This window comes from Mchenga conophoros, linkage group LG11 (genome assembly GCF_057382185.1).
Source record: "Mchenga conophoros isolate Kocher_MC1m ecotype Shallow Benthic linkage group LG11, M_conophoros_male_GT1.1, whole genome shotgun sequence".
Lineage (NCBI taxonomy): Eukaryota > Metazoa > Chordata > Actinopteri > Cichliformes > Cichlidae > Mchenga > Mchenga conophoros.
The window spans coordinates 19,374,315-19,388,383 of record NC_140536.1 but is presented as its reverse complement, the minus strand read 5'-3'; the positions used below and the strand labels follow the sequence as shown (position 1 = coordinate 19,388,383).

At 39.4% G+C, this 14,069-nt stretch overlaps 1 protein-coding gene across 1 annotated transcript in view; it reads left to right on the top strand.

Moving 5' to 3' along the window:
- The window catches only part of LOC146563938 (neural-cadherin), a 154,900-nt gene that overhangs the window by 100,872 nt on the left and 39,959 nt on the right, over positions 1 to 14,069 (top strand). Inside the window, exons 14-16 of the mRNA XM_085291324.1 lie at positions 797 to 924; positions 1,008 to 1,194; positions 1,348 to 1,491. Of these exons, the coding sequence (XP_085147450.1) occupies positions 797 to 924; positions 1,008 to 1,194; positions 1,348 to 1,491 (459 nt within the window). The remainder of the gene's footprint in view (positions 1 to 796; positions 925 to 1,007; positions 1,195 to 1,347; positions 1,492 to 14,069) is intronic.

Here is a 14,069-nt window from a genome sequence, read left to right as displayed (position 1 = left end):
AAAATGAGTAGCAGAGCTCTGACCATCAAATGTAAAGAAGCCGTTGGTGAGCAACAGAAACTCGGGTGTAATGAGAGACAAGCTGGAGGAAATGACGAGAAGAGAAAGATTAATGAAGTGCGGTTCATATCCAGGGTCGTTTCTGGCAGAAAAAGAAGAAAACAGAAGCGACCGGTGGTGTCAGCTCCATGCCGTCTCCCTTTAACAGTGACTCACTTCCCAAACAGCATCTGTAGGCGGGTGGAGAGAAGGAAAGAGGAGAAAACACTTCCTGACTTTGATTGGCTTTGAACAAACCCACATCGGACGCTGTAATTGGCTTAGCGGAGCTTGAAAGTGAGCTGACAAGCTGCTTTGTGGACTCTTCAGGGTGTTTGGAGGATAATTCCTCACTAATAACTCAGTTTTCATTAGTGAGGGTAGACATAGTCCAGCTTCACTTTCTGATGGACTTTTTTTTTTAAATTTTGCCTTTTTGTCTCTTTCTGCTTTATTTCACTGTAATTCATCTTTACTTTTTAATCTCCTTTACTGCTGTTCTAAAAATCCAATCTTATTTCTGTCTCTTTGCCTTCTGTCTTGCTTGTTCTTTCTCTTTGTTTATTTCCTGCTCACTTTTCCATTCCTTCTAGCATTTTCTTTCTCTGTCTGTTTTTAATCCACTTTAATCAGCTTTCATGGACATGACAGGCTGTATGTGTTCTTTTGCCAGATCCTTCAACAACAAAAAAATATGAATGTGGGAAAATAAAGGATATTTTTTTCTACTGTTTCTTTTTGTTTTTTTCCCCCTCAGACGTGAACGACAACGTTCCTTTCTTTCTGTCGTCCACCTATGAGGCCACGGTTCCCGAAGGAGCGCAGATGGGCACGTCTGTGGCTCAGGTGTCAGCCACTGATCTGGACTCTGGTCTGCACGGGATGGTGAGAAACGTCTGTACTGATCGTTAATGATATTCTACTTCCTGTTCTTTTTCTGCTTCACTGCATCTCTCTGTGTTCTTCAGATCCACTATGTGATCCTGAAGGATGAAAGTGGGGACTCTCAGTTCTTCAGCATTGACTCCCACAGTGGGATCATTTTCACTCGAGCCTCTTTTGACCGTGAGCAGAAAGCTTCATATCTGATAGAGGTGCAGTCACAGGACGGCTCGGAGTCGGCCCGACAAGGCCAGCAGGGCCAGCCTAACACAGGTAACGCACAATCAGAGAGAAGGCCTGCAGTCCAATTAATATAAAAGAGATCATTTGCAGACCTTATAAAACGAAAGTCTAGAGAGTCTTGCATGTGTTTGGATACGTTGAAATTATATTCCTGAGCAAAGCCTCCGTCCAACTTTGACTCAGACACAGCCTATGTCAGGATCTTCGTCACCGATGTGAACGACAACGCCCCGGCATTTGCCCAACCGGTGTATGAGGTGAGCGTGGAGGAAGACAAGGAGGTCGGCTTCGTCCTCATCACCGTCACGGCCAACGATGAGGATGAAGGTGAGTTAGAATCTGGCAGTTTTTCTGTCTCTCTGGGATGCACCTGTTGTTGTTGCTGTCAGTGGTGGCAGTGAAGTCAGTTCTTTGTGATTTCATGTGAACTTCAGTCAAACTGATCAAAGTCTCTGACTGAGTGTGCAGTTAGTCATAAAAACAAGTGTTGAGCAAGAAATTAGGTGCGTGAACTGAATGATCTGTTGCCTGCCTCTCTGTCTCTCCCCTCTCCCATTGAGCGCTGTTTCCTTTCCATACTTTTTTATAATCTTTCTCCTCTTTTTGCCTCTTTGCTTCTGTTTGGATGATTTGCATCCCCTCTTCTCCCCTTTCTGCTTTTCTTGTCTCAATCCACTCTAATTTTCTGCTCTCTTCTTTTTTGAATTTGTCTCTTCTCTTGATTTTTCTTAAGATAAACTTTGCTCTGTATAAGGTGACATTTGTTTTCTTCCACTGCAATAGCTGGTGGTCATGTCTCATTGTAAAATCTTACATTAGAAAGTCTGGATCAGTTTAACAAAAGCACACCTACGTTTTACAGCTTAAAAACCACTTAATTTTTATTGCTGTTTATTGAGACTGTGGGCAATAAATTTGAAGAGGTTTTGTTTGTTTGTTTTTATGTGTGTCTAAATTCAAAATCAGGCTGCCCAGGTTTAAACTAATATGTTACTTGCTTTAGTGAAATTATCCAGTTTGTTGTTGTGAGACCTCACATGAAAGCTTGATCAGTGTTAAAGTGTTACCACACAGGATTTATATGGTGGATGATATTATCCATTATCTATTCAGACCTGCAAATCACTCAGTCCGCTCTTGTTGTTGATGTAATACAAAGTGGGACACGCTTAACCAGTGTGGTTCACATACACAAAGTGAATGAAAATGAATGCTCTGTTGAACTGAGAGTAAACAGTTGTGCAGACAATCGGGCTTTAGATGTGAGGCAGAATACGGATACTCAGCATTACAGTAAATGATCTTTGATGGCACTCTTAATGTTTGCAGTTTCTGTTGTTTCTGGTCATTAGTTGAAGTTCACAGAGTGTATATTAAAGATGGATGTAGCAAAATTACACCAACAAAAGTTCCTTAAACCTGTATTATTTTTGATCGCCATTAATGGCTGACTCCTCTGTTTGCAGGCTTGATTGTACTGAAAGACCCAGAAAAATGTTGAAAGTACAATTTGTAGTAAACTTCCATGTAAATGCTTCTTTGCTCGCCCAGTGGCTGCCCACTGCTTCACTGAGTGAATGGGTTAAATGCAGAGAGGGATTTTCCCCACGGGGACCAATAAAGTACACTTTCTTTCTTTCTTTCTTTTCTTCTTTAAAAAATATCTAAATAAAATCACGAGAACCAGTGTGGCACCCATCTGTTTATAACTGTTAACTAATCATTTATAGTTACTTGTGTAACTTTGTTTACTTTGTTTAATACACCAAATAGAGGTAGCAGTCTTAGTTTTATTCTGTTTTCCATTGTGTACTAATTATAAAACCGTTTAAATGTATTCAGACTTCACAATAAAACTGAATACAAAGCCCAAGTCTATACCACATGAAAACATGTACTTTTAAGCTCTACACTTCCCATAGGTCTCCAGATGACTAACGTGAACAGAAATGTTTTTTATTGAGCTGAATTCAAATTCAACTTTATTCAAAGAGCTCTTTCAAGGCCCTTGTACTGTAAGGTAAAAAACATATTGCATTAAAGGATGAACCCCCAACAATGAGATGATATCCTATGAGTGAGCATTTAGTGACAGTGTGAAGGAAGAACTCAGTTCATATATTCTGGATTTAACAGGGAAGTAGATAAAAAGAAAAGCTAGTTAAAACAGACTAATATGGGATAAATATCTCTCTTTCTATTTCCTGTTAGTACTCTCACTGCAGTGTTTTGGATCAGCTGAGGGTTTTTCGTGAAACTTTTAGATGATCCGGATAATGAGGAATTACAGTTGAGTATTTCAGCCTCAACATAATAAATCCATGAACTAGTTTGTCAGCATTACTTTCAGACAGGATTTTTTGTTTAGTTTTGACAATGCTACGAAGATGAAAGAAGGCACTCCTGTATATTTGTTTTATGTGCACATTGAAGAACATATCCTCCTCATACAGCATGTTCTCAGCTCCTCCTGTAAATTACATCGTAAATTACATATCGTCCCTATAGTTTTACTGATTTGTGTCATCTGGCTTCACAAATAAATACAACTGGTTGTTATCTGCATGGCATTGGAAATGTATGCATTGTTTTCTAAAGATATTACCTGAGAGACCCATGTGTAAATTAAAAGGTATTGGTCCGAACTCAGGACCCTGTGGAACTCCATGACTAACTTTTATGCATGACAAAGAATCCTCATTTATAAAAACTAATTGACTTGATTATGTTTCAAATCAGTGCATTTTCTTTAATCTAAGTGGCATGCATGGTAGGTTTTGGTTAACAGTAATTAGTCTCACACTGATAAGAAATTAGCTTCGTTAAACTGATAATGTTAGATAAGTAAACATTGCTTCTCAAGCTGCGCCTCCCACATTTTGGAAGCACCAGAATGTTAAATTACCTTAACCTACGTGACAGTATTTTAAATTATAGCATTTTTGGTTTAACCTACTTACTTAACATCAGAGTGCCTCCATTCATATTTGATATACAGGTTATGTGGAAAGTATTCTTGCTTTTTTTGTTGTTGTTTGCTTTGTTTTCTTTTTTTGGAGGGTAATTGGGTAGTTGTGTCTGTGCTAACAGAAGTACATTTAAGTAGTTTTAAAAACTGATTTTAAAATTTTCATGCTCTTCAGTTTTCTTAATTTATTAGTCCCCGTTCTCCTCACTGTTGTCACTCGTCTCCACTCTCCTTATTTTCTCTCCTCTGTTTTATCTCCTTCTCTCTTCTTCTCTTGCTGTCACAGCTCGTTAGCGAGTGCCGCTGCTCCCTTGAGGTCGGCGGTTTTGATGTTTGTCTCTTTGTTTGTGTTTGTCCCTCATTCCTCTTCCTCCTCCGCTCTAAACCAATAAGCACCAGGAGGCAAAAAAAAGGAAAAATATCAGAAAACAACAAAAAACAAGCCTCTCTCTCTTCTACTCTCTCTCTTAATGACAGCTGTTGGCGTCAGATCAACGCCTTTGAGGTTTTCTATACTCAGAGCATGAGTGAAGGAAAGAAGAGTGATGTCTTATTATTTATTTTTCTTTTTGTAATCTTTAACCTTTTTTTTTTCTTGTTGACTGCAATATACTTTTATACGGTGTGACACAGTCTACCTCCTATTCATCTTCTATATTCACCCTGATTCCCTGAGGAGTTCCCCAAACTTCCAGTCACTCGTCTTCCACTGTCTCCTTTCTTAATACTTTTTCCCACAGTTTGAGCAGACTTCCGAATTGAGCCATTTACTGAATTTCTTAAAAATAGAAATAAGGAACACCTCGGCACGCAACCAAACTTGCTATAGGCTTCGCTAACAAGCTATAGCGCTTAAAAGAATATCTGGATGAATTTCAGTCCAAGTCGTTCCTGCACTTTTGCATGTTGGCTGGTAGCAGCAGAGTACATGTGTAATTGAGAGTTTATAAATACCATGTTGCATGACTCATAAAGCCAGAATGACAGCAGAAATACCATCAGTCATGTCATATTTGCAGAATGCACATCCCTTTTTAAAGTTGTGATTCTCTTTTTTTTTTAGTTTGTCTGTTATTTCTATGACCACTAATTGCTATCCCCAGAAAATATTGAGATCTTTAGCAAAAACACTCAGTGGTCTGACAGGTAGGCAGGATAGTCAGACTTATCTAGAAGAGAATACAAAGTAATAATCTATCAGCTCTTTTCTAACTACAGTTGTAATTGAAGTTATTGAAAACAGAAATCATACATTCAAATAAGCCATTAAAGCAATCTGTTAGCAAAGGTACTTACATTTAACTTAGAACTGTCATTTTTTTGTTGATCATATAGTCTTCTGAGTCAAAATTAAATTTCCCCTTTCATGTGGAACATTTGACTGACACATGCCAACTGTTCATAATGTAAATGAAGTCATATAAGGATGTTATTATCTATAAAGTTACGAGGTTACATCCCGCAAAACATGAGGAGGAATAAAAGTAACATTTTAAATGCAAACAGAAATCCCCACAAGCTGAAAAAGTTACACTGTGATGGGACGTTAGAGACTATTCTATAACTATTTCTTACTGCAAAGTTAAAAAAATATTTATACTAAAATATTTGGTATGAAAAAAGGAAGGTTAGCCCTGTAGTACACTGGTAACCTGTCCAGGAAGTACCCCACCCCTCACTCTAGGCCCACTTGACCCTAATTTTGATTAATATAAGAAAACAAATAAATTGAAAACAGAAGTTTCACTTTATTTTCTGGCCCTTGACTTGTTGATTAATTTATGGTTCATTTTCATTTGAGCACCTTCATAAACCCTATAAATTCTTTTTCTCTGGGAGCGCTCCATATTTTGAGGCTTGTGTCTGAAAATCTGCTTTGCTTTCTAATTTTTATTGAAAGTAGTTCAGTCAGTCAGTTAAAATAGCTGTTTTATTTATTTTTCTCTTTTTTTATTGTTTTGTCTTTTTTATGTGGCCTTATTCCTGGAAATGTCTAGATTTAGTATTTTACCCCCCTCAGACTGATCCCGTGAGGTTCTGAAAGACGCTGAACACTGGATTAAGAGATGCTAAGATTGCAAAAAGCTGTACAAATCTTTAACCTTTTTTTCTTGCTGACGCTTTATCCCCACTTTTTTTGTCTCGCCAGAGACTCCCCGTAGTAATCAACAAACACTCCTCGGCCCTATACCACTTGGGGGTCCAAAGGCTCAGATAAAGAAAACCAGCCGTGTTGGCTTAAACATCCCTTAAACCTTCCTAACAGGCACGTTGGTAAGGGTGAGATTAACTAAACCCCCAGATCTGATCCATGCTGAATCAGCTCTGTGAGCGTAAAAGAGGGAGATCAGGGTGAAATGTTTGTAAATATTTATCATATGTCCATAATAACTGCATCTTTCTACCTCTAATAACTCGGTTGTTAAGTTCTAGTCATATTTGGTGGTTAGATATAACTAAACCTTAATTAGATTGTTTTCAGTGTTTGCTCTGTTGTTGCTCTTTTGTGATTTGCTTTTTATAGATTATAGCTCAGTATCTTAAAAAGTAACAATTGCAGTTCAGTGGCTGCACTGAATTGCGATGTTTGCATTTCTGTAATTACAGTTATTAGAAGACATGCGGGCGTTTGATTCACTGTTTCCTGAAACAAGAGAAATACCTTGTGTCACTTACTTTCTCTTACTGCTTTGTCTCTATTGTGAGAGCAGCAGAATCCAACACTTTGGTAGACAAACATTAGCACTGCCATCTGCCCTCCTAATGTTATCTTTAAGAGTGCTATGTTGCAATATTTTTAATGTGCTTCTATTTATATTTTGTTGAACATTTTTGTAATTACATTATCACATATGTTCACAGAAGTCAAAGCAATCATTACTGTAAAATATATAAAAGATTTCCGTGAATAACTGTTTTCTCTGACCTGTTTTTTTAACTTAGTCCAATTTTGCAATTTTTTACTTGCTGCCCAAACCTTTCTAGTTTCAGGTCTGTTCAAGTTATCAGTCAGTCACCTTTTGAAAAATGACAGTTGGCAAAGCGACAAATCTGTCGTTCATTTGTCATCAAACTGTTGATTTATTTTTCCTGGAAAATAATATGCTGGTGAATAGTGAGCACGGACTTCTAGCCCATACTGATTTGCAGTCCTCGCCGTTGTCCATTATGTAATGCATAAAAGTTGTTTTATCTATCTTGTGTTTTATTGCACAAACACTGGCTTGCATGAGCTGATTCACATTCTTCTACAGTGAACATGTCCATGTTTCCAAAATGGCAAATGAGTCATTTTCATTATCATCTTATTGCAAGCTATGCAGATTTTAGGCTCATTTACCTCTGATGCATTTTGGTGTTTTTTCAGTCAGATTCCTTCCCATGTTATATGGAGATCAGATACATTGTTTATATGCATGTGTAGAGCATGTGTGTACATGTTAGGCAGATTAAAAAGTGTGCGTGTGTGTGTAATGCTAACTGAAGGTGAAAAAAATCAAACTCCTGAAAGCTCCAATCTCAAGTTTGATTAGCTGTAAACAGAACTCAAGGTTTTATCCTCTAAAATGCAGCAAAGCAGCCGTCACCTTGGCTTCAGCTGTGTGTGTGTGTGTGTGTGTGTGTGTGTTGTACATTATGACCACAGTTTGTTGTTGAAGCTGACAGATGTTGAAGCACCGGTGACCTTCATTCCAGACATAAACTGTAGGTCACTCAAACACAATTACCAGGGACTAAGCGCACATACGTACACACACGCCAACGCTTTCCTTTGCTGAATAGTTCCTGCATTTGTTTCAGCTTGATTTGGTGTTTGTTGTAATATAACCTAAGGTAGAGTTGAGGTGACGGGGGAAGGGCGGGTTTAGATTACCTCTCTTTACCCCCTCCTCTCCAACCTAAAGCTGATTAGGTGCAGCAGCTTTTGTCACCCGTCGTGTTTTCTGGGTAAATTTGGTCCTACTAGTGTAAAAAAACTGCCGAACTAAGATCATCTTGTAATGAGATCAAGGGGCTTTTTTAAAATTCTGCTGAGTCTGGCGTTTCAGTCTCGCGTCGCCCCTGGGTTTAGTACACATGCACAACTACCTACTACTGCAGTGAAGTTGAGCTAATGAGGTATGTGTGAATGTGAGTGATTGTTCATGTAATTTTACATTGTACTGAATGGAGGTGATGGTTATGATGGTTAGGATTGGATGGATCTGGGACACAAAGGTTCCTGATTTGCAGTCCAAAGTCAAGCCATCAGAGTGTGTAACAATTCTACTAAATGAAGCTTAGCCTTTTTGCTAAGTTGAGTTTGTTGCTGCATATAGATACCACACTTCAGTCACTGCAACACAGCTTTAATCATAGCAGTGTTTAAGCCCTCAGCGAGCTGCTTATTCTTCTCTCCTTGCTGCCTTTAATGCAGTCTCTGAGTCCCCTGAGGTGGTAAGTTTGTATCACCCTTTCACAACAGGAAACCATATTGGCTTCCTGACCTTAGCTCAGCAGGGAGAGGGGGGACAATGAGGTCAAAGCCCAGAAAAACCAAAATTAATGTTGAACGTGTTTGTCATATTTCAATCAATCAATCAATCAATCTTTATTTATAAAGCACTTTTCATACAGAGAAAATGTAGCACAAAGTGCTTTACATAGTTAAAAGCAGCCCACCCCACCCTCCAACTCACTCCCCACACTCTCAATACACATATATCCCCCCACCCACACACACATACACACACGCGCACACTTAAAGAGTAAAAATTGGGCTGGGCTCGCATGAGCCAAGTGAGGAAACACTATAACAGGGAGCCGTCTGCACCGGGAGCCGGTCACAGACCGCAGCCTCCAGGCTGGGCACACAGCAGGAGGGAGGCAAAGGAGCCCCCCAGCCAGGCTGAGAGGACCCCAGAGACCCAGCAGCCACGGTCAATAACAGCCCCGGTGCAGAGAGCCCCCTCCGAGGAAACACTGGAGATATGACGCAATACAATATATATAGGGTAAAATGATAAAATAAATAAGAACAGGATACAATATAAATATAAATAGAATAAGAAGATTAAAAAATGAATAAGAATAAAATCAAACAAATATTAGGTAAATCCTAAATTAATAATAGAATAACAGGATAGAATAAATAAGCATAAAATAAATAAACGCTAAGTAAAAGCTAAATTAAAAAGGTGGGTCTTGAGCCTGTTCTTAAAAACATGTACGTTCTCTGCGGCCCTGAGCTCCTCCGGCAGGCTGTTCCACAGACGAGGACCATACCACTGAAACGCTGCCTCTCCGTGAGTATGTGTCCTGACTTTAGGGACAATCAAAAGGCCAGTACCAGAGGACCTCAGGGTCCGCGAGGGTTCGTATGGTAAAAGCAGATCTGAGAGATAAGAAGGCCCAAGACCATTAAGACATTTAAAAACCAATAAAAGAACTTTAAAATCGATCCTGAAACACACGGGGAGCCAGTGCAGCGATTCTAAAACCGGTGTAATGTGGGCCCGCCCTCTGGTCTTCGTCAGCACACGAGCTGCCGAGTTTTGCAAGAGTTGTAAAGTTGAAATATTCTTCTTAGGAAGACCAGAGAGCAGGGCATTACAGTAATCAATGCGACTGGTAATAAAAGCATGCATCAGCATCTCCGTGTTGGCCCGAGAGAGAATAGGGCGGACTCTGGCTATATTTTTTAGATGATAAAATCCAATTTTAGTTACATGTTTAACATGTGGGATAAAACCAAGCTCAGAGTCAAAAATAACACCCAGGTTTTTCACTTGTAGCGAAGGACATAGTGAAAATGCCTCTAATTTAGACAAGAGTTTCTCTCTCTGAGCCTCAGGACCGACAATTAAAACTTCAGTTTTGTCCTGGTTAAGTTGTAAAAAGTTTTCTGCCATCCAAGATCTTATATCCAAGATACAGTTAAAGAGGGCATCCATTTGTCTGGTGTCATCAGGAGACACGGAGATGTACAGCTGCGTGTCATCAGCGTAACTGTGGAAGTTCACTCCATGCCTCCTGATGACACCGCCGAGAGGGAGCATATACAAATTAAAAAGTACAGGGCCTAGAACCGACCCTTGAGGCACACCACATGTCATTTTATGGATCTTAGAGGAGCATGTATCCATACTCACCATAAAAGTTCTGTCAGAGAGATAGGAAGTGAACCAGCTGTGTACAGCACCAGAGAGGCCCACCATGTGTTTCAGTCTGTTTAAAAGAATAGCGTGGTCTACTGTATCAAAGGCTGCGCTTAGATCCAGTAGCACCAGGACTGAGAGCTTTTGGGAGTCCCAGTTACATCTAAGATCATTTAAAACCTTTATACATACAATTGTAACACACCTTTCCGTATTAGACCTTCCATCTGGTCTTTAGCAAAATATTCATCATCTGCTGGTAGCAGTGCACATACCTATTGTTCTAGGTTTTCCTACTAACAGACGAAACCATTGCCTCAAACTAATAAACATGAAACAGTGTGTTTTAAAGATGTGTCCTGTAGGAGAGCCCCAGAAATCTGAGTTTTTCCCCCTTTATACTTGAAAATTGTTTGCAGGCCTTGATTATTCTCCAGACAGACTGTTAAGATGCTCCACGATGATTTGCAAGCAAAACAAAAATGCAAAAATCCCATGCTTTTGCCCTTTCCTGTGCATCATCTTTAGGGACCACTGTACACAGTTTATAAGCAAACAGTGTTTAATGCTCTATCGCAGTTCCTCATCTCCAGGCCAATGCTATGTTTACATTTTATGAAATTAAAACTATACCAATATTTATTACTTGTGAAAACATTATTTTTATAGTTTTGTATCAGTTAAATTGTCACTTACACTCATTTGTTATGTACGCCTGTTCAACTGCATCTAATGACCCAATCACGTGGAAGAAATTCAGTGCATCTAGACATGTAGACAGAGAGGAAAAAAAACACCAGAATGTGGAAGAAAAGTGATTTAATTGACTTTACAGTTTTTCTCAGTCGCTTTGGTGCGTTTCTCAGATCAGAATTGAAATTCTCATAACTATTAGTTCAACCTCCACAACACTCAGTCATTTGTGCACATCATAGTAGCAATTTCTCCTCTCTCTGAACAAACTGCAAATGATTTTGGACATGAATCAGTTGCTTCCATACATTTCCCTGCTGCTTTCTGACATTTCCATTTGCTTATGTCATGTCAGTCAAAAGTAATCATACCTATGGATGCTGAATAGTCGTTCCCAATAAAACTAATATTCATACATCCATTGCTTGAGTCATCACACACAAAATTGTTGAACTAGTTATCACATGCCAAATATTGGCCATCTGTCAAGCAAATCCTATACCTTTCTGTATCATTGTTCCTGGAAATGTCTCCGAAATTGAACAATTGATCTCGGGTGAATTACAGCTGTCACTCATGAGGAGGCGTGTGAAAGTTTAGTTGTAACCAATGACAAACAACTTGTTCACTGTCAATTATGGATGAATCCTGTGAATCCCCAATTGGCAAGCATATATAAACTGCGCAGGAGCTAGTGTGTACCATTTCTACACTTCTGTGACACAAAATGGAAGGTCAGCACCGTGGAAGAGGGGTGAGGATGCGGGGAGGAAGGGGAAGGGGAAGAGGGAGAAGAGGCAGATATAGGCGGATTCCTAATGAAATAAGGGCTACAATTGTGGACCATGTTGTCAATCACGGCCTCACCATGGAGGAGGCTGGTCGAAGGGTGCAACCCAATATTGGAAGAACTACTGTCAGTTCAATCATTCAAACATTCCGTAGGGAAAACAGGTATGCAAACAGTAATACACTGTACTGTACTGTGCCATCTCAGACACATCACATGTTACTGTACTGTATTTGCAATTTCACAAAAAGTTTACTCTGCACCACATAGGATTGTAAGACAACCTCGCGGAGGCGGAAGAGGGCCCCTTTTTACCCCACAGCAAGAAGAAGCCATTTGTGCAATGGTCATTGCAAACAATGCAATAAAGCTGAGAGACATACAAAGCGCTGTCATAGAGAATTACACGGTATTTGGCAATATTGAATCTGTTTCAATTTCAACAATTGACAGAGTACTCAAGAAAAATGAAATCCACATGAGCAAATGGCCCTGCTAGCAGCCATGGATGCAGCATGTGACGACATCACAGCAGGGTCCTGCAGAGGATGGATTCGCCACTCCAGGAGATACTTTCCTCGCTGCATTGCAAGGGATGACATCTGTTGTGATGTAGATGAAAATATGTGGCCAGACAGACAGGAACGTCTGGATGTGTCAGAATGATTTACTGTACTGTTACATGTGCTGTTTATTGTTCACATTAGTGCACAGCTCTACCAAATGGGTGATTTTATGTTTACATGTATTCTACAGTGCACAAGTGACTGTAGCATATTTTTCTTTTGCACAATTCTGTAGGATTACAAACACTTCTACACAATGGAAATGTGAAACGTACGTATTCAGTGTCTCAGTTACTCCCAAGACTCCCATAACATCTACAGTGACTTTACTGCACATTTCAGATGGCTGTACAGGTAGGCCATAGTGCTGTCGTCAGCATTTTCAGGTGTCACCAATTGTTTTTGCAATGGGAAACACTGAAATTATAAACTGTCATAGTGGAAACATGACAATGCCATTTGACTATCTTGTTCATAAAGATGGTGTCAAGACTTTTCATTTTGATGGCACTGACAGTTTCATTGACATGGATACTTGCTTTTGAGGTATGGATAATCAATTCTGTGCATGTGACGTGCTTTTGCAGGCTATCCACCAGGTTTTGCAGTTTGCACTAATTGTTTTGGGAAATGCACTAACTGCTGTGCAAATGTTAATGGTGTTCTGAGAAACGCACCAAAGCGACTGAGAAAAACTGTAAATGCAGCATGGTTGTTGGTGCCAGATGGGCTGGTCGGAGTATTTCAGAGACCTGTGATCGAATGGGATTTTCACATATCCAGTCATTGGAAGTTCTGTGGGTGAAAATGGTTCTAACTGATTCGAACAGATAAGAAAGCAACATCAACTCACATAACAACTCATTAGAACCAAATATGCAAAGGAGTATGTCTGAATGCACAACACCTTGAAACAGACAGACAGACAGACAGACAGACAGACAGACAGACAGACAGACAGACAGACAGATAGATAGATAGATAGATAGATAGATAGATAGATAGATAGATAGATAGATAGATAGATAGATAGATAGATAGATAGATAGCCTCCACAGTCAACAGATCTTCTTCAGATCAGAGCACCTTGAAAATGTGGTAGAAAAGGAGATTCACATCATTGATGTGCTGAGTAAATATTACGGATCATATCAATATAGAAATATCTCAGGAGGTTCTAGCACCTTGCTAGAATCTATATCGAAAAGTCAGATATTAATATTTACAGAACTTATTATTACATGAATAACAGTTATAGCACACAATAACAGGAGAAGATGGATGTATCTATTCATTAAGTCCTCTTTTGAAGCCTCAAGATGAGCATATTTGCTTTTGCTAAAAAAAAGAACCCAAAAAAACATATGTGATGAGAAGGGACAGCCTGACTTTGCCCATTAACTAATTAGTTGTGAGTGACAGCCCGTTATTGAATGAGTTTGTGGTTTCATACCACAGATAACCTTTGATTTTTAAACATGGTATGACCAAGATTTGGAAAATAGACTTAATTCTTCTTCACTATGACCCAAAATGAGTGACTGAGCCCATAACATCAGTGTTTACAGTGATTAAGATTCACATCGATTTCCATTGCATCGAAAGTCTCTTTGGAACCACAGCTGTCACCATCTGTCACAACCTGGAAGATGCATATGTCTGGAGGGTCTAATGTCTTTGGACCCTCCAATTGCTCAGTCATGCAGCAGACTAATATTTAATTTTTACACTGTAAATTTAGCTTTCGGTTA